A 19,867-nucleotide genomic window follows, 5' to 3' on the forward strand; every position below is an offset into this window, starting at 1 on the left:
ACTGACAGTATTTGCACTGTCAAAATGTTCACATTTATACTTGCACTATTCCGCATCGTGTATCTGTGCGGTACATTATTATCATTAATTGTTCTGTCTGTTTATCGCGTAACTGTCCAATGGTTCCCTCAGCAGGCTTCAAACTTGACATGTGACTTACTAAGTGTGCAGTGTCAACTTTGATAATGTTTGGATGAGAAATGCAAGAGGTATTGGTAGAAATGTGACTGATTTATCACGACGCCATGCCCCTCCCACTTGTCTTACATTGGAGATGAATGGAAACAGACACCATCCTCAACTTTCTTTGATTTGTTACCGCAGCAACCATGGTAGTAAATTACACACTTGAAGGTTCTTTGTTAAAAGAACACAGCAGTGTGTGTAATGCTGACTTTGACGTTGTTCGGATAATAAATGCAAGGAAACAGGTAGTTTACTTGTAAGTACATCTGTCCAGTCATCCATTGCACTTTCTATTCAGTAAAAGTTGTATTTTGTACATTATATATACATCTTGATTGTGTATTAATATCTTGTTTTATATAATGTCCTTGTTTTCATCTTTATTTGATCTTTTATTCTTACTTTCCCATTCACCCTTTTGATGCAGTAACAAAGTGAATTTCCCAGGTGTGGCATCAATAACATCAAATCTAATTTGCTTTTATCTAAGTGGACTTTACAGGCTGCAGCACAGTTTTTCTGATTATGAATTTGACAGGTAACATTTTTATTTATTATAAAAATGAAATCAAGCCACCAAAAAGCCAGTGTGAACTGGTTTCACTGGTGCATATAAAGACAGAAAGAGATTGCACATACAGGCACACAACAATATCTCTTTTAGTCTGGAATATCTTGGTGGAAACAGCATGCAAAATAAGATGTGGAGGAGTTCAGTTAGTGCATATGCCATCACAGCAAAATGCAAATGGAACCAACGGCTACCTGCAGAGGTCCTCGACGGTGGCTATGTGATGGACACCAGTTCCCTGGGTGCTTATATTGATGTGAATGCCTTTATCTTCGAGGATCACCATTGCTTCGGCCTCATGTAGAGAACAAATGGGTCCTTCACTGGCAGCCATCTAAAAAATACAGGAAACTACACACACACACACACACACACACTGGCTGAGATCAATGTATATAAAGCAGAATCACTTTCATCCCAAATATAAGGAATGATGGAGGCAATCATTAAAAATGTGACCTGCTTGGGTTGTTGTGTTCATGGTTAACAAATGGGAGATTATTATGCCTCTTATTGCACTTTGCCACTACACATTTCCAGCATTACTCGGCTAGTACCTGGTACATACTAGATCAGTTAGAAATACGTAAAAGTCCTGAAAACATGTGTTAATCCCAGCGAAGGAATTTCTAAAATCGCAATATTTAACAGGGGAGTCTGATGTATTTAGTGACCACACCACCGAAAGCAGGCGATCGTGTATAAAACGATGTCACAGCAGTTTCATGCAGCCGTGCTATGATGACTCCGCCCACGTTGAGGAGGTACTATAGTAATGGAAAACCGTACCAAATCGATTAGAGTCGAGCCGTGGAACTGTATAGTGGAAAAGCGCCATTAGTTACACACACAACTGGATCCACACATAGTAACACACTGAGGTTGTGACATGAAAAAATGTCTGGAGCTGCATTAGAAATAAGATGGTTTCACCATTAGGAACTATTGGCATTTTGTAACTGTACTGCGATGTGCAGTGTTACCAAATAATTTAATAACACATCTATTTGTATATCATAATTCAGATAATGTATCTGATATAAACTATTTAATTTGGCATCCACAACATCCAGGCAAAATACGCAGAGAGTGATACCGAAAACTTATGAAATAAAGAATAATCTACTTTTCTTGCTGAAAGGAAACAGTTCAGGCTAAAATAAACTGCTATAACCACATTTTTTTTACCAGTCTTTGAAAAGAATTAAGTTATGTCTGACACATTGGCAGCGTAATGAAGTTGCAAACTTTTTACCCAGCAGAAAATCATACTTCACTTACACTTTTGTTCACGCACATGCTTCAATAGCAAATTGCTTTTGTTTTACTGTAAAATGCTTACTTTGCACTTATAGGCATCATTATTATAATGTGTCATCCCATCTCATTTTTCTTTAGGCAATGGATATTAGCAGTCATCTTAGCTTTTTAAGTGATAGTTTGCTTGCTCCTGCCTGCTGTGTTTCACCTCATTAATGCAAGCTATTCTCCATCATCATCCTCTGTGAAAGGACTCTCCTCATACAGGCATACACAGCACTCTGACAAGGATGGAATTACAGTTAGCTTTCACACACCTAATTAAAGCAAAGATGGCTCACCTTCAGTGCGCCGGACTCTATTGATGTCATTCTTTTACAAGACGAGGCTTTGTCTGTAAGTAGTCACACATGGGTCGCTGGATGGATCCTGTGAACATGGAGCCTTGGAGAATATTTCCCAGGTAGCATGAGTCTGCCAGAGATTCTGTCTGTTTTCAGACAAATTAGAGAATCTGGATTATATTATTGTTGTCACAAGTTAATCCTGGTTTTAATTATACCCAAGGAAAAATTGATAATAGTCAGGCAAGTGCAGGGCACACTGGGCAGCACTGACTATTAAGGAAATGGGCTCATAACATAAAGGTTGCTGATTCAAATCATGGGAATGTCCAAGGGATGGGGTGGTGCCCCTGAGCATGGCACTGAAATCCCCCATTGCAGATAAATGCTGTCCACTGTTTGTGTGTCTGGCTTGTGTGTGTTCAGTACTGGTGTGTAATAAGAATGGGTTAATATTTCCTTTCTGTATACATTAACCAGATAAGATATGTGTGTCAGTTTCTCCAAATCGCACCATAGAACTGTATATTTTACCAGCCTCTACAAGATTTTAGTCTGGCGAAAAGTTGTTTTTTGAAATCCTTCTGTGGTCTTGTTATACAGCCTAAATGAATTTCCACTGTCTGTGGGAGCATGTTGTATTTTTCCAAGCTGCTGAACAGAAGGAAAGGAGAGAATACGCTGAAAGGAACTGGAGAACCCTCAGCTGAGAAAAGAACACTTGAGGATATGATGAAACGATGCGTAAAAATAGGGTCCTTGCTTGTAATGTCAGCTTCTGAGCATGTATCTGTGTGTGAGTTTCTGATGTAAGTGAGTCACAAAATGTGAGGAAATGATCAGTTTTTACGTTCAGGTTGGCAGGGGGAGCATTAGAAGAGCCTTGAACATCAGCAGCTCCTGTTGGAGACCTTGGAAGTGCTTGAAACAACGTTTGATTTTCCTGGTGAAGTCTCAGTGGCTCAGCTCAATTGTGTAAAGATTTGGATTTAGCACCTTGGAGGGTAACAATTCAAAAGGAGAGTGTTCAGTTCCAGCACATCAATAGATGCTCACAAGAACTTAAGACGAGATGAAACACATGTAACAATACAATATGGCCTTTTATAAGGATTAAGTTTGGGAGTGTGATATTAAGAAACTTTTGATGAGAAAAGGTAAGGATGACAGCTTACAGCCAAATGAAGAAGTTCAGATAGGGCATGTGACAAGTGATGACTCAGTACTTTTCCGTCAGTTATATTTCAGCCTTGTTGTAGATGCCTGTTCCCCCTCTGGCTCCCAGACAAAAATAGGAATGGCTTCTGGGAACGTGACTTAAACAGGGGGAAGGTGTACAAACGAAATGTCTCTTGCTTTAAAAAATAAACAAACAAGGTTGTAAAGAGCAGAGCACTCTTGCCTTTGCAGCAAGAAGACCCGCATTTACAGCCCAGTCAAAACAAGGGCCTGTTTGCATGCTCTATCCGTGTGTCTTCCGTCTCTCATTGGACTGGACACTCTGACCCAACCTGACCTTGGGTGTGAGAGTGGATGATGGAGTTGTTTGTCTCTATGTTGCCCTGTGATGGACTGTCTTTTTGGCACCAGCGCCCCCCTGCGACCCTTATGTGGAGGATAAAGCGGTAGATGGATGGGATTGATAGTGATTGAAGGTATATGACGTGTGATGAAACCACAAGGTATATATTAATTTCATGACCCATTTGTTCATTACTTTTAAGTTTATCAATATTACACACACTTGAAGAAAGCAGTTATCTTGTATCCACTGCTACTAAATGATATAGGACACTATTTTATAGCAAAAGGTCAACAGCAAAAGTCAATAAGACATAATTTCATAATAAAACAACAACATATCATTACTGTGTTAGTCTATATTAATATTATCATTGAATAGTTTAGTTTAGTCTAATGTCTGGCACACATATTACCCAAAGACAAAAAAGAAAATAAGAAGTTTTTGTCAAATAAGTAAAAAATGTAATACTTTGTAATACATTCTCAGTAATGTATTACAAAGTTAGCTTTGCATCTCATTAGTAAAAAAATAAAAAAATACAATTCATTAATAATCAAAATGTTGGAAAATATCACTGTATAGCACCCACTGTGAACAGAGAAAAGGAAATTGTGCCAGCTGTGATTAACAGCAAATGATGACAAAACACATGCAGGCCAAATCATTCATCTCGGGACATTGCGTGATGCTTGGCCATTTCTTCACTTTCACGCCACTTGACCCTGACCTTTCCTGTCTGCTGTGATTCTGTGTCAGGCTGCACACAATCAATGTCTGTCCCCTTCTGCGTGATCACCAAAACAGTGGACTCTTCCTGACAGGTTCTCCACTGGCAGCCGTGCCTCCCTGCTTTTTGGGCCAGTAGATCTTCCACTGGTGATACAGGCACTCATTATGTCCTCCATCCTGCCCAGCCTGCTGGAAGTGATGCTAATAACATGTATTCCAATTGACTGACATGGGTGAAGAACCAGGAGATGAAATCCATACTTCATGCATTTTGCATGGGGTGGTAATTAGATGATATTTTTTTTTGGGGCTACTAAATGCTTCTGCAGAACTTTCTCTGTTCCTGGTGAGGCAGGACAAAGTCAGATGTCAAAGCTGAGTAAATCAAGAATTATGGAAATGCTCTGATCAGATCTTTTAAAGCAGAGCCCATACCACACTCATCTTTTAAAACTTGAAGCTTCACCAATTGTATAGTAACCGTAAAAGCTGCACTTGGCTGGTCAGATATCAGGGATGGTCTTTCGAAGGTTGGACTTAATTATGTCTGCTATCTTACTGAATAAGTGTCTACTTCTCTAACCAACCTGAAGACCCATTTTAAAGGTCTGAGAATGTGCCCTTGACAATTGCCCCACCCTCTTGTTACCCTGGGCCCCTGGCTCTGGCCATTAGGGAGATTCCTTGTCTTCTCTAAGCAATGACAGGTGAAATGGAGCACAAAATCCCAAAGCCTGCTATGGGCCTCTCCACAACATCAGCACCTCTAATTCTTACAGACACTCGTCTTTCCTATTGTCACGACCTGGCTCATAAATCATAACAAAAACAGGAGTCACACAGCTTTTTATTTTATGTATGAAATGTGTGTGCGAGGCCACGTGTCCTTGGGACATCTTTGTACTTGATACTGATAAGTTACTTCATCTACATTTAAATAGAGTCAAAAGAGAGAGAGAGAGAGTGAAGGGGTACATAAAATGATCATTTGTTTTTGACAAATTTTCTAGTGCACAATTTACCTTATATGCAGAAACAAAAATTATCTAGTGACAGACAAAATTAATAGATCTTTTTCACAGCAGAAACTCTAGCTACACAGTTTGGCACAATAACAACAGCCAAATGTTAAAGCCCTTTTCAACTTACAACAGCAGCGACATTCTACAAAACAACTTTGGCTCAGCAATGATGCTGACAATGTCAATTATCATGGGCTAAACCAAAGCTAACATGAGACTCAGTCTGTATTGCCAGCAACAAAAACTGTGTTTGATTTTAACCCTTGTATGAAACATGGCACAATTCAAGCAGCAACACCTTTTGCCCAGCTGGACACAATAAATATAGCTTTGTCAGTGTGGTTCCTTATCACCGATCAAGATGGTCAAACAATGCTTTGGTCAGAGGTCTTTGCACTTGATTGACTTGGAAGAGAGATAATAATGACCAAGAGAAAGAGGTTTCAGAATATGAGGATCACATTTGTGAATATTCAGAGCCTGACAGTGACTTTGAATAAGAGGATGGGATTGAGTATCAGCTAGTTCCAAAATGAAGATGAGCCACAGGACCAGCCCATCAGCAGCCACCCCCAGCCTGATGAAGGAGCACAGTCCTCATCCTAAATATCTCAGCATACAACAAATTTGTCATCTGGATGGAACTGAACCCTTAAGGGGGGAAACAGATCTGTGTTGTCCACTGGCCCTAAGGTGGATCTATACATTTAACTACAATGAAAGCATGGTTGGAAACATCCTAACAAAGCCCAATGTCCCTTCGGCTTCCCAAGCCAGGTGCCTTTTGCTCGCCTTCCCCCCCAAAAGTTTTTTTTTTTAAATACTTGAAAGCCCATGCCCGTTATACTGTCTTAACTGGAGGACATCAAAACGCAAGGACAATCTCTGTAACATCCTCAGAAAATGTAAATGAAAATATGTAAACGTGGGGAATGAGTGACAAAAACTTAGCTAAAACGGAATTCATTTTGTTTTATTTACTATTATTTACACTAAAGTGTGAGTTTTGGTCTGTCCGGCCTGTCGTACCCTCCTCGCCTTCAACGTCACTTACTATGATACCCACTCAGCATGTATTGGCTGAAAACGAACACGTGACTGTGACGTAATACGGGAAGTGCTGCAGCCCGAGCGTGTACATTTGTTTACAGCCGCGAGTGCTCCGTGTGTAACTCGTCGTTAACGCTTTAGGTTAATGAAAATCCTGTCAGTTTGGGTGGGAAATATTTAGAATATACAACGTTTATTAGCGACACTTCAGCTACCGCGCGACTGCTATGTATGTGCTGTATAACGAGTGTAACATTGGCTAACAAAACATGCTAAAGACACGGTTTATTAGCCTTCTAAAAACCAGTGTAACCTTTACGTTACAGCGTCATGTAATGGTCTTGGACACTATTATTATTCTTCCTCACTATTTTAAAGTGCATCATTAATCCTCACGTTGGTTTCTGGTACGTTACTTGCCTCATTCAGTGATCTAAACTAAACGGTTGCGAGTTAGCAAGCTGCAAGGTAAGCTGACATGGGAGTCACAGAAGACGGGGTGACCTCTCACTACAGATCTCTGACAATATATGGTATGAATCCACTTACTGTAGAAATGTTATAATTTACACAACACGTGCAGCCTTTATAGTTTTAAAAATATAGTATAAAATATAGTATTATGGTAGCCGATCATTACACCCTGTGTCTGTACGATTGTGTCTGCTCCAATCTGACTCTATACCCGGTAAAACAGAATGACCAAAGACCTGGTGCATCATGGCGTTGTCTGAAGTTTATTGGGATCACCAGATACCTCTGCCAAAGCTTGCTCCAGTCCAGGCCAAGGTCACAGTTGCCTTGGTGGCACTCCTGTGCTTCATCAGCAGTTATGACGGGGAGTTTGTGTTTGACGATTCAGAAGCAATCGTCAACAACAAGGTAATTTATCTTAATTATGTATGAATCCCACATTCAGTTAGTCACAAAAGCAATGCTATTTCTCTGCATCCATTCAATTGTTTGGGTTTTGTGAAGTGTGGTTGTATGATGTACACTGCCGAGCACACCACTATTTCTGTGAACCAGACTGGCACCTGGACACTTGCTCTTACTGATAACTTGGAAAAACTTATGTAAGCCACTTAAAGAGGCCATAGTCCGGAAGTGCCAATTAACACTGCCTTTGGGTTAGGCCTGCACAATTCGGGGAAAAATATGAATCAAAGTGTAAAAGTTTATTGCACACATGAACCATGACAAAACAAAACAAAATGACAGTACCACTTTCAGATCTCTTGCCTTGTATGGCTTCATCATATTGCCTTTGCAATATGGCCTTTTTTTGGAACGAGTTCGGTTTGAGATGTGGTTGGCTGAATCTCATCACTGGTAACTGGGTTTTCATCATCCATTTTTAGTCCTGTCGCACTAGTCTTGTTCAACGATGCTGCAGACTTTCCAAACTACCGTGCTCGCTCCACAATGGAAACACATGACTAAAAGATGCTTTGTCAGTGGCTGAGGGTGAAACCCTGAGCTTTGTCAGAACCTAACGTTAACCTGCAGCGCTTGGGAGCGCTCACATAAGAAAGCGTGTGATGCAGTCGGCCCGTAAAATTAAATGAGAATCAAAGTCATTTCAAAATTAAATCATGCACAGGGTTGAATCGAGATTGCGATTTTATAACGATTTATCGTGCAGGCCTAGTTTGGGTGTGTATCTGCGTCATTACCTTGTCTATGAATCCCACAAAGTCCATAACAATCAGTTCAGCCACTGCTGAGAGCGCAGGGTTTTATTGTTTTCCTGAGCTCTACAAAGTGGCAAGGCACTTCCGTTGACTAATTACGTCACTGGCGAATCTCACCACTCCTGTTAACAGCAGCGCCTCCTAGTCCGGGCACATCCAGTGAAAAAAGTCGAAAAAAGGTTCAGCGAGTGTTTGCTCTGCTCTGGGTTGTGATAAACAATACCAGACCCTCCACAAGCTCCCTGCCAATGAGTAAAGAAAAGCTCAGTGGATATCTTTCATGATGGGAATATGCCTGCTACATTTCCCAAATACCTCCATGCATGCGGCAACCACTTCATGGAGGATTGTTACACAAACTTCAGGCAATATAGCAGTAAGCAATAAGCAGGTCACAGAAGGAGGAAGGAGCCGTGCCAACAATACATATATTACAATATTTAAAAACCAAAACAGTGCGGCTGACGAGAGAGTCAGTGATGAGACATTTATATCGGCTCGTTTGCAGCGACTAGGAGGTCGCAAATTTCTTTGTGTTTGTAAGTACACCTCCATATCTCACATATAAGTGAGATAGGACCATGCTATGGCCTCTTTAACACCAGGTCCGCCTAATATCTTCACTCGCTGAAGTTCACTACATCTTAAGAATATATTCATAATTTTTCTTGCAGGACATCCTTTTCTGGCTCTACCCTGAAGTTCTCTTACTGCACCAAAGCCCACAGTGAAAAGGATCGATTTTACATCATGGCACACAGTAGTTATTTTTAATCGTCTCGCTGTCATTTTCTATTATGTTGGTATTTCAGAATTTAATTTAATTAATCCCCTTAGGGAAAGTATTCCTCTGCATAATCCTAGAATTAGGAGCAGTGGGCTGCCACACTGAGTAGCGCCCGGGGAGCATTGGGGGTACCCCAGCCCTTTTTGGCCGGGTGGGGATTTGAACCGGTGACCCTCCGGTTACAAGCCAAGTTCCCTTTCCACTTGGCCATGGGCTGCTGGTGTGTTAAATGTTTTATTTACTTAAATTAGACAAACTAACCAAATGACGCAACAGTAGCAACTTGTTGACAAACTTGAGTTTCCAGCTCATACTACTACACACAAAAACAGAACTATCCCTCTAATACTCAGTAGAGAGGAATCCTGCTTTGGTCAGTGTTGCTGATATCAGTTTAATTTTGTGTTTCTTTTGCAGGACTTGAAGCCAACAACTACCCTGAGCAACATCTGGACCAATGATTTCTGGGGAAGCAACCTGAGCAGCAACTCGAGTCATAAATCTTACCGACCTCTTACTGTCCTTACATTTAGGTTAGAACTCCTGCTTACTGCATGAACTTGCACTTCCACTGTAACCCTGGTATTACAAAAATGTTATCCAATCAATTTTATTTCTTCCTTCTATCATATAATTCTTATCATCAGTTTTATTCCCTGTCTTGTTTGTTTTTGTAGGCTGAACTACCTCTTGGCTGGAGGGCTGCATCCTGTTGGCTTCCATGTACTGAACATTGTCCTCCATGCCATCATATCTGCCCTTATGATTGATGTGTTTGCTGTCCTGATTGGTGGACTGGCCTATGATGAGAATGGTTGGATAATGAACTATGCCCCCAAGACTTCCCTGCTTGCTGCCTTCTTCTTTGCTGCACACCCAGTTCACACAGAAAGTGTAAGTAGAGTTTCAAATCGAGTTCAGGAAAGAGTGTTTTTGACTTAAAGAGTGATTCGTGAAGATACTGATACACATACTGATACACATTCTATGTCCATGTTGCGAGCCACCATTAGAAACAATTATATCAGATGTGACTGACACATTTTTGTGATTAATGATGAGTTTTGAATGGGCTTGGATTCAAAATACTTACTCTACATCCATTAGAGTATGACAGAAAAAGTACACTGGAACAAAGGTGTGCCTCTGTTCCATCATTGTTTTCCCTCCATAGACTCACACATCGTCTCGTACTTCCATCTGATATATACTTGTTTATACGTGTGCCGTTAAGATCACACAGTGAATGAGATGACATCATAATCCGTAAAGAACACTATCAGAAAAGGTTTTAAGTGACGTAAGTTCACATTCTCAACATGATATCTGTGAGAAATATAAAAGTTATAAAAAGAACATAAAAGATCTTGAAAAAGTATTTTGAGGTAACCATTACATCACTTTAACCAAAAAAACTAAACATACACAGCTTTTCCATCCAACTCTTTATATGCCCACAAAAAAAAAAAAGGAATGTTTTATCAGATTCCGTTTCCATGTGGATACTAGGAACCTGTTTTTTGCTTTGTATTGGGCTTGTTTGGACCTTGTTATCATTGTTGTTGAAACATTGATGTTGGGCTGTAAATAAACTTTTCCTAACAACACAGATTTCCTAAAGCAATTCATTGTGGCATCTTGACATTTCAGTCCAGAGGTTTTAATACTAAACATTCAGTGATTTCATGCCAAGAACAAAAGCCCCGTCTCAGCTGGGAGTGCAGGGCCAAGGTACATGCAGTAGCACGGCCTAACTATTAACTGTGTTAGGTTTCTTATTGACCTGCCAGCCTGGCTGGAAGGCAGCATTTCCCCCTCTCCATTGTCTTTAATCATGCAGGGCAAGGACTGGGTGAGACCTGGGGGGGTGGGAGGCAAGCAGGCTGTTGGGTAAGGTCTGCTGTATGTATCAAAGCAGACAACCCCAGGATGCCAACCATACTGTACTCACACTGTATAGAACACACGCACACACCAACAGACCATGCTGGTAATGAGTGATTCTGCCCACCTCTTTTAATAAGCCATTCCATTACGAGCCAACTTTTAACTAGGTGGACTATGCAAAGTAGACTTTGATGTGGAATATGTGATACAAATGAAATCATTAATAAAAGGTTGAATATCTGAATGCTTTTTCTTAATGTCTGTTTGGTAGTTTTTCTTTGATTTCTTTTTTTTTTTCAGCCTCAGATGTCACATCTAAAATTATTTTATTTTTTCTCTCTTTCACTTTTTAAATAAGGTGGCTGGTATAGTGGGTCGAGCAGATCTTTTATGTGCTCTGTTCTTCCAGCTCTCCTTCCTCACCTACTGCAAAGCTTTTAACAAAGGTAGATATATAAGTACTCCTCTTTATTTGCTGTAATAGTAATGCACTTTGCAGCTTTGCGTTTGTTAAATGCATCTCGTTAAGTACACCTGCATTTTTGCCTCAATTGTCCACAGTCAACTTTCAGCTTTGTGTTCTCAGGAAGAGATGGCCAGTTTTCCTTGCAGTGGGTTGTGGTTAGCCTCTTGCTGTGTGCTGCAGCGATGCTCTGTAAAGAACAAGGCATCACGGTCTTGGTATGACGTCTTTTTGTAAAGCCATTTTTCAGTGAGTTAATAATTTCATCAGATCTAGTAATAACATTGTGTAAACGAGACTTAATCAGTGATCCATGATAAATAATCTTATGTTATGAGGACTAAGTGATTTGAATGACGTGTAATTGCTTTTATCAAAAAATGTAAAACATATAATGGGAGCTCCAGATCCAGTTTGTTGCTGACCTATATACATTTTAAATGTCATGTGTCCTTCCTTCTCTATGCATTTTGCCTTCAGGGTGTGAATGCAGCCTTTGATGTCCTCCTGATCTGTAATGTTAATGTGTACGAACTCAGCCAGAGGCTACTCCTTAGGAAGAATCCACTCAATGTGAGTTACAGTTTATATACTCCCCCCACACCCGTTCTGTCATAAATTATGCACATCCTTGTATGATTAATGTCACATCACATACTGAATTGTATGTATTGTTTAAGTAAAGCTATATGGCTGTCTGTGCACTGTGATGATGGAACTGTGCTTGAAAAAAAAAAAGAAGAAGAAGCATGAATTTGTATTTGTCAGTGACAAGTTATAATAATTTTCTGACAGGTGAGTGACATATTACGAACAGGACTGCTTACACGGTTGGTGCTCATGGGTCTCGGAGGACTCTCAATGCTCTATGCACGCTGGAGGATCATGGGAACAGGACCGCCAGCATTCACTGAAGTAGACAACCCTGCCTCTTTTGCAGAAAATGTATTTCTTCGAGTAAGTAATGTGTATTTCAACAGGAGACACAACTTTTAATCACATACTAAAGCTATACAAGATTATACCCTGAAAACGTCTTTGTTTGTGGATCGTCAAGACCATGTTTTTTGCTATTTTAAAATGATATTGTTATAATTGACATTGTGTTTAATCTGAGTAACACTGAACATTGAATTTGAAATAATGTCCTTCCCTTATCTATTCCCAATTTCCTCCATTCTGCAACTCCCCTGTTCCTTTTTGATTGGCAGATAGTGAACTATAATTACTACTACTCGCTGAATGCCTGGCTGCTGCTGTGTCCCTGGTGGCTGTGTTTTGATTGGTCCATGGGCTGTGTGCCTCTCATTAAGGGAGCAACTGATTGGAGGATAGTGTGGTTACTGCTGCTCTGGTGCATCCTGATAGGCTTGATAAGCCAAGCCTTATGCTCGCAGGACAGCCAGAGAAGGAGGTAAGCAAGCACAGCCATCTCGCACTTACTGTAGAGTGAGATGAAGTACATGTTGGCCTCTCTAGACTTACACTTGATTATGAAAATTGTATCATATCCACTGCAGTGTGACCAGAGCACCATGTCTCCAATGCTGTTTGAGGAGTTTTAAAATTCTCTGCTGGCTTAAAGACAGACGTGTGCGTGTGGTCTATAAGAAAAGTTTCCTGTGTGTAATATAGTTTTTGACACTAGACTTTACCAGCCTAAATGTGTACTCCAGTAGAGTCAGACTTAAATTTTTAAGCATCATGAATTTATTTATAATCCTTTTGTGTTTTGGACCTGTTTGTCTCCTTGCCAGGACACTGACCTTGGGCCTGGTGCTGCTGGTGGTTCCTTTCCTGCCAGCCTGTAACATTTTTTTCCGAGTGGGCTTTGTCATTGCTGAGAGAGTGCTCTACCTCTCTTCGGCTGGCTACTGCTTACTGCTGGCCTACGCCGTGGGACACTGCTGCTATCGTTGGACCAAATACAGGGTAGGGTCAAATCATACCCAAAAAAAAAAAAAGATCACACCAGAACAAGAGCTACCACATGGTGCTGATGAGCACTCAGAGTCCTGGAAAGGTACAAACCGGTGACCTTTATATTTCACAGACACTGCGCCACAATATCCTGTTTTAAGTTCTTTTATTTATCCACCTGTTAATGCAGCAGTAATGCCTCTAGTGCATAGACAGATATGCTAGGCTAATGACTAGTGAGTCCTCTGTTATACATACATATATATATACATTTTGAGGCTGTTAAATCTAAGTCACAGATAATTCATTTCTAAGCTTCAGGGTTGTAATGATTTTGCTTTTTCTGTTATTTTTCTCCCACGTTCTCCCCAGAGGTTGCTGTGTGTGTCGGTGCTTTTACTACTGTGTGTGCATGTAGCTCGCTGTGCTCTCCGCAGTTACCAGTGGCGGTCAGAGCAAAGCCTCTTCACCAGTGCCCTGTCTGTGTGTCCACTCAATGCCAAGGTAAAATGTGTTTTCCTATCTATCTACAGCATGTTTTAGTCTTTTAGTCTTTATGTGATGATCAATTACAGCCAAACATGAGACGTCACACTCCTTAACTCCTGTATGTTGTTGTCATATGACTCTTCAGGTCCATTACAATGTAGGCAAGAACCTGGCTGATAGAGGAAATGCAAGTGCTGCTATTGGATATTACAGAGAGGCAGTCAGGTATGGTGAATCTCTTCAGAGTTACTCGCAAACTAGTCAGCTGGTAACAAATAGGCAATTAGACTTTGTGTTATAGGTTTTCTGTGACTTTCAGGCTTCATCCTACTTATGTCCATGCCATGAACAACCTGGGGAATATCCTGAAGGAGCGGAATGAGCTAATTGAGGCAGAGCAGCTTTTGTCTAAAGCTGTTTCCATTCAGTACGTAATCTAACACAACAAACACTATCTGATTCTCCTGCACTACATGTATTATTATGTAATATCACTGCTGTGAGTCCCTATTGATGTTATTGCAATGTGTGTTTTAATCTGTGCAGGCCTGACTTTGCTGCTGCTTGGATGAATCTAGGAATAGTTCAGAACAGCTTGCAGAAATTTGAGGAAGCGGAGCAGAGCTACTGGAATGCCATTCGCTTCCGGAAGAAATACCCAGATTGCTACTATAACTTGGGGCGCTTGGTGAGAGTCTGGGGGGAAACTCTGTTAAGGAGATTTTTGCAAGTGTACATAAAGCATTTACATTACATGTTGCATTTTTCCTTTACTTGGATACTAATCTGCTCAAAATTAACAATGACTCAATATTGTATGCTTAGTATGCTGACCAGAACAGACATGTGGATGCCCTGAATGCATGGAGGAATGCAACGGTGCTGAAACCTGACCACAGCCTGGCTTGGAACAACATGGTTATTCTGCTGGACAACACTGGTAGCTAAGAATAATGCACACAAACACTATAAATACTGTACAGAAAACAAATGACTTGTTATGTTGGGGAGTCTATTTTTGCAAAAAAAAACAAAACAGAAACGACAAAACACTTCAAAATCATAACATGCAAACACTAGCAGATAATGTTGACTCAGTGTCAATCCGGCTTCCTGTCTTTTAATACAAAGATCACACAAAACACTAGTTTAAAGTTTTTTTATGCTATCAAAGGTTTGTTTAGTTTTATAGTAATAGTTTAGTAGTATATTAATAGTTTTTATTATCGATGATGATAATAATGTGCATTTTATTTTTAATCTGTGATACTTGAACAGCTGTGGAATCAAAATCTGTGTTTATCCTCTCGGCTTTGGTAACACAACTGAGATGCTTGTGTGAACAGAGGCATTTTTATTTATTTTCTTGAGACTGTGGCTGCTAACCGTACACATCACAACGTACACCACATTTCTTTTGCCTAGCAAAATGTGGAGTTGTGTGCATGTGTAGTTTTATTGAAAAGTTTGAAATCACTGAAACAAACTGACAATACGAAAGCTGTTCAAAATCTCCCACCTTCTTTTAAAAATGCTATTAGCCTTGAGTATTTAAATGATGTAGATCAAAGCCTTCTTACTACTGCATTAGAGAACAGAAGATCTGTTGGGCTAAGTGCATGTACACACTGTACTTTTTTTTTTTTCATGAAAACTTTTCAGAAGTGACTGCACAGCAGAAAAATGTGCCTCTGCGGTTGCTTTAATCCCTGTATTAATCAATTCTTTGATTAATTTATTTTTTATGAGTCACTCTGCTTGCAAAAAAAACTGTCCTTGGTTAATTTAGTTTCAGCCTTAACAGGACAAACACAGCATTGTTTCTTTTGAAAAAGCAGGAAATCAAAATGGCCAACAAGATTAGACCGGAAGAGCAGGAATCAGCAATGCTTGAAATTTATGTATTAAAGCTTTGTGTTGTGAGTTTTGAAGGCACTCTTCCCTGCCGTGTGGAGAATGCTCTGATTTCCAAACACTCGAGCCGTTTTGTCAGAAGCTGCTCCCGCGGGGGCGGAGCCTCCCTGGAGTGCACTGGAACTGTCCAATCAGGGCTCACTGTGCCTCTGATCAAACGTGGGCAAGCACAGCCAGAACAGCGCCCCCACTGCATTTGTTCCCCAAATCTGACAAAAATTCTACCCCAGCCCCAAAAAAAGAGGGAAAAGAAGAACAATAGGTGTCGTTTTTCAAATAGCAAGGAAATGGGGAATATTCTTTTCCCTTTGGTGTTCAACCCCCTCTTTTGTTTTGATCATTACACAAACAAAAGACAGAATCAGTGTAGATTCAGGCAGATTTGCTCAGACACAGACACACATGCAGGCACATGTTGGCAAACTGTGTCTGAAGGGCACAGGCCATGACTCAGGACATGACTGTCATTGTCTGACCACCTGTCTTTCTGTCCACTCTGTCTCTTTCTCCATTTCTGGCCAGACCTCAGACGTGTCTGTGACAGAGATCAATAACCCAGTGGGCCTTGTGTTCAACCTTAATTAGGAGACTAAACTGCTCCTCCATGTGTGGAGGAGGAAAAACTCTCCTCAGGACACTGTTGACAAAATAGTGCAAGTCGTCAGTGAGCAGCTCTGTTAAACCAACTGTCATTACCAAATCATCTCTAGGTTTTTAAAGTGACTTTAAATGTTAACTAGGGATGAACATTTCAAGCAAATATAGTCATGAAAGGTTCACAGTGTCTTTAACTCAAAGGAGCTAATGAGATGTATTCACAGACCCAGGTTTATTTCATCATTTCTGCCAGATCTACAGTGTGTTGAGCTTAGAAAAGCAGCTTCAAGTTGCAGTCAACAGTGTTGAACTATGGTTCCTTGAAAGTTTGTGAATTTAGTGCACACACGCAGTTCAATTACTAAATGTGTTTATTGCTCACTTTGTGATAATGGATGTACAACACATTAGGTGGTCATGGGAGGTTAAATATTTATTTCCTGAATACAGTCGTTGATGAAATGTTTTTAAGGTGGGTATGTTTTAAATATAATTGCAAAGAGTCACATTCACTGATTGACTTCTTATTATCATTATCTGTAATTTGCTTTTCTGTCTTCCAGGTAACTTGGGTCAAGCAGAACTAATTGGCCGTGAAGCTCTGAGGCTCCTCCCCAACGACCACACTGTCATGTTTTCACTGGCTAATGTCCTTGGAAAATTACAGAAATACAAGGCCAGTCAGCACAGAATAAAAATTTCAACTCGAGATATTATTTTTACATCTTGGTGATTCCATATAATGTCTGTCAGGAGTGGCAAATGAACTAGTATGAGTAATTGAGTGTTTGTTTCCTCAGGAATCCGAGGGCTTCTTCCTTCAAGCTCTTCGGATCAACCCAAGTGCTGCCAGTTGCCATGGCAATTTAGGTAAGGCTACTGCAACTTTTGCTGTATCCAATAATTTACACAGCCGATGAGAGATTCAAAGTGCTCAGCAAGTAATTGTTCATGTTTATGCATGCAGACCTGCACTGAATGCATTATATGAAGAATACAATTAGAACTGCAGTGGCTTCTCAGCTTGATGAGCATTTGCGGGTTTTTTTTTTACCTCAGCTGTGCTGTATCATCGCTGGGGAAAACTGGAGCTGGCAAAGAAACACTATGAGCTGTCTCTAAAGATGGACCCTGATGCTCCTGGGACCAGAGACAACTACAACATGCTGCAACGTAAACTGGACCAGCTTAAACACAACACACCCTGAAAGAACCCAGTTGGATCCTTGTCTGCTGTGACAGGGATGTTTTCCATTGTTCTATTTGGTATGACCTCAGTTGACTGATTCTATCTTTGTACCATTTAGAAATAAAGACCAAGATTTGTCTATGAGTCTCTAGTTTTGTTCTTTGTTGGAGAAACTGCCTACAATGGCCAAACTGAAGATTAAAACAATATTATTGCATAGTTGCAGTTTGTATTTTTGTAGATAAAACTCTTTAAAATGATTTCCTCATGTGTGATACTTCTAACACTATCTCTAATATGATTTCATGGGTGTGAGATTACATTTCCATCGGCACTGTGCCGTTTTGTTGCTGATCTCTCGCCCCATTTGAAGGCCATGTGGAACTGATCCTCGGTGAACCCCAGGCTTTTTTTTCATCTCTGACCCTGTGTTGTGTCAGCTGGACAGAACACCATGCATGTGTGGATCAAGAGAGTCTGTTGTAAAAATGTATTTGTGTTGGCCGTCTGTCAGGAGCCCCAAGTGTTCCCTGTATTCAAAGGCTTCAAGAGCATTAGTCTGAACAGGACTTTTAACTCTTTACTCAAGCGGGAAAACCACAGCACAAACTGAGAAGCATCAGCTGGTGAGTGTTGACCACTGGTGGGCTGATGTGGTTGTCATCTTTGCTTTTTAACACCCATCTCCTTGTTCCTGAGTAAGATGGCACCTTGAGGTTCAAACCCTTTACCGCCTCCAACTGTAGCCTCTGGATAATGGGAGAAAGGTGTTTGCTCTAAGAAGCTTTTCTGAAGTGTCCAAGAGGAGACGAGGGGTCAGCTGAGACAGGAAACCCGTGGCTGGTGTAGTATGAAAACAACTCTATAGCACAGAGCCTTCAAAAGGAGACAGAGGTGCTCCCTGGGGACTGCATGCACACACACACACACACACACACACATATATATATACTCAAACACACAGACCCGCTCCTCTTGAAGAACACAACCAAGGGAAAAGGCGACCCCGGTCTGAAACATCAGTCAACAAGTGTGCGCCAGAGGTCAAAGGTCATTGCACTTCTGTTTTTTCACCTGCTTCCTACAGCTTGCAGGAAACTTTTGAAGCTGCGGTGGGTTGGTATAGCTTTGCTTTATGGGCCGCTTAGTTTGTTTACACATACAGTACAATACACCAGTTGATGCTTTGATGCTGGGGAGATGTTACTGATACACACACAAGGGGGGTGACACGGCACACGTAACCATCGACGGCCTCCTAAATATGCAGCTAATATCACATGATGAGATTTCCTTGTTATGCTCCGTTTGTATTTTTCCTGCTCTGATGTGAAAGACTCAAATAGCAAATAGCCTGTGTACACTGCACACTCCAAGTATTGTTTAGAGATAAGACTAAACCTGTTTCAACAAGAGTGATGTAAAGGTCAGTATGGTGAAAGGGCTTCATGCTATGGGGCGAATGCAGACAGAATAAGATCAAAAAGGTTTTCATAGTGACATTCAAGACCGAAAGCATTTGCTTCATATTATCTTTCTTCATGCAGCGCCACTGATGGAGAACTGGTTGTAAAACCATCAGCTATTCACTTTATGTACTTATGGATCCAGTCTTTGCTTTGCTTACTGTGTGATCCCTTTATTCAGTGCCTGCAGCTGACTGTCTAGCTGCACAGCTGTGCTGGCACATCAGTGGGGGAGTCCACTTTTATCATAATCATTCTTTGAGTACCTTTCATTATCATAAAATATGTGAGTATTAAAGGGATGGATTCACCGGCCCTGCCAACATCTTCATTATCCATTCTGACTGACAAAAACCTGCTGTCCCAGGGAGTTACATTAATAAAAGATGGGATACTACTGCCTTATGAAGTCCTTCCCTTGTTCTCTGGGTTTCCACTGTACACCTTTTACCTGCCTGGATGCTCCATCACAGTCATAATGAAATCAGCTCCCAGGTGGGGGTTCTTTATTGTCTTTCTATTAATCAGACTGATGAGTTTTGATCAGTGTAATCAATGGCTTCAGGAGAATCATGTCTGATTGTTCACAACAAAAGCCACTCAAAAATCTGTAATACGAAATTCAACGTGGCATTTTGTTTTGATTGCCACAGAACTTGTTATGGAAAAAAGAAAACATTGTCACCCTTTTGTTGCAGCGGAATATTCAATACAAGAACAAGAAGCAGGGGAGCACTAATTTGAACCCAATGAGGCTGTTTTGGAACAGCAGGT

General features: G+C 40.7%; 1 protein-coding gene across 1 annotated transcript; it reads left to right on the forward strand.

Moving 5' to 3' along the window:
* Nucleotides 1–6,753: 6,753 nt before the first annotated feature.
* tmtc4 (transmembrane O-mannosyltransferase targeting cadherins 4) lies at nucleotides 6,754–17,771 on the forward strand. Its single transcript, XM_044019192.1, has 18 exons — nucleotides 6,754–7,220; nucleotides 7,385–7,569; nucleotides 9,586–9,701; nucleotides 9,846–10,062; nucleotides 11,414–11,501; nucleotides 11,642–11,736; nucleotides 11,999–12,091; nucleotides 12,314–12,475; nucleotides 12,730–12,932; nucleotides 13,276–13,450; nucleotides 13,811–13,942; nucleotides 14,073–14,152; nucleotides 14,247–14,354; nucleotides 14,474–14,615; nucleotides 14,753–14,867; nucleotides 17,002–17,114; nucleotides 17,239–17,308; nucleotides 17,498–17,771. Exons 2-18 carry the CDS (start codon nucleotides 7,408–7,410, stop codon nucleotides 17,644–17,646), a joined length of 2,220 nt encoding a protein of 739 aa, XP_043875127.1. The 5' UTR covers nucleotides 6,754–7,220; nucleotides 7,385–7,407; the 3' UTR covers nucleotides 17,647–17,771.
* The last annotated feature ends 2,096 nt before the right edge of the window (nucleotides 17,772–19,867 follow it).

Source organism: Solea senegalensis, linkage group LG2, assembly GCF_019176455.1.
Source record: "Solea senegalensis isolate Sse05_10M linkage group LG2, IFAPA_SoseM_1, whole genome shotgun sequence".
Classification (NCBI taxonomy): Eukaryota; Metazoa; Chordata; class Actinopteri; order Pleuronectiformes; family Soleidae; genus Solea; species Solea senegalensis.

Bases quoted from the DNA above. Each gene is read 5' to 3' on its own strand.
- tmtc4 (XM_044019192.1), top strand. From the start codon at position 7,408: ATGGCGTTGTCTGAAGTTTATTGGGATCACCAGATACCTCTGCCAAAG. The intron at 12,092-12,313 runs GTGAGTTACAGT...ATTTTCTGACAG, and splicing joins TTAGGAAGAATCCACTCAAT to GTGAGTGACATATTACGAAC. The intron at 13,943-14,072 runs GTAAAATGTGTT...ATGACTCTTCAG, and splicing joins TGTGTCCACTCAATGCCAAG to GTCCATTACAATGTAGGCAA.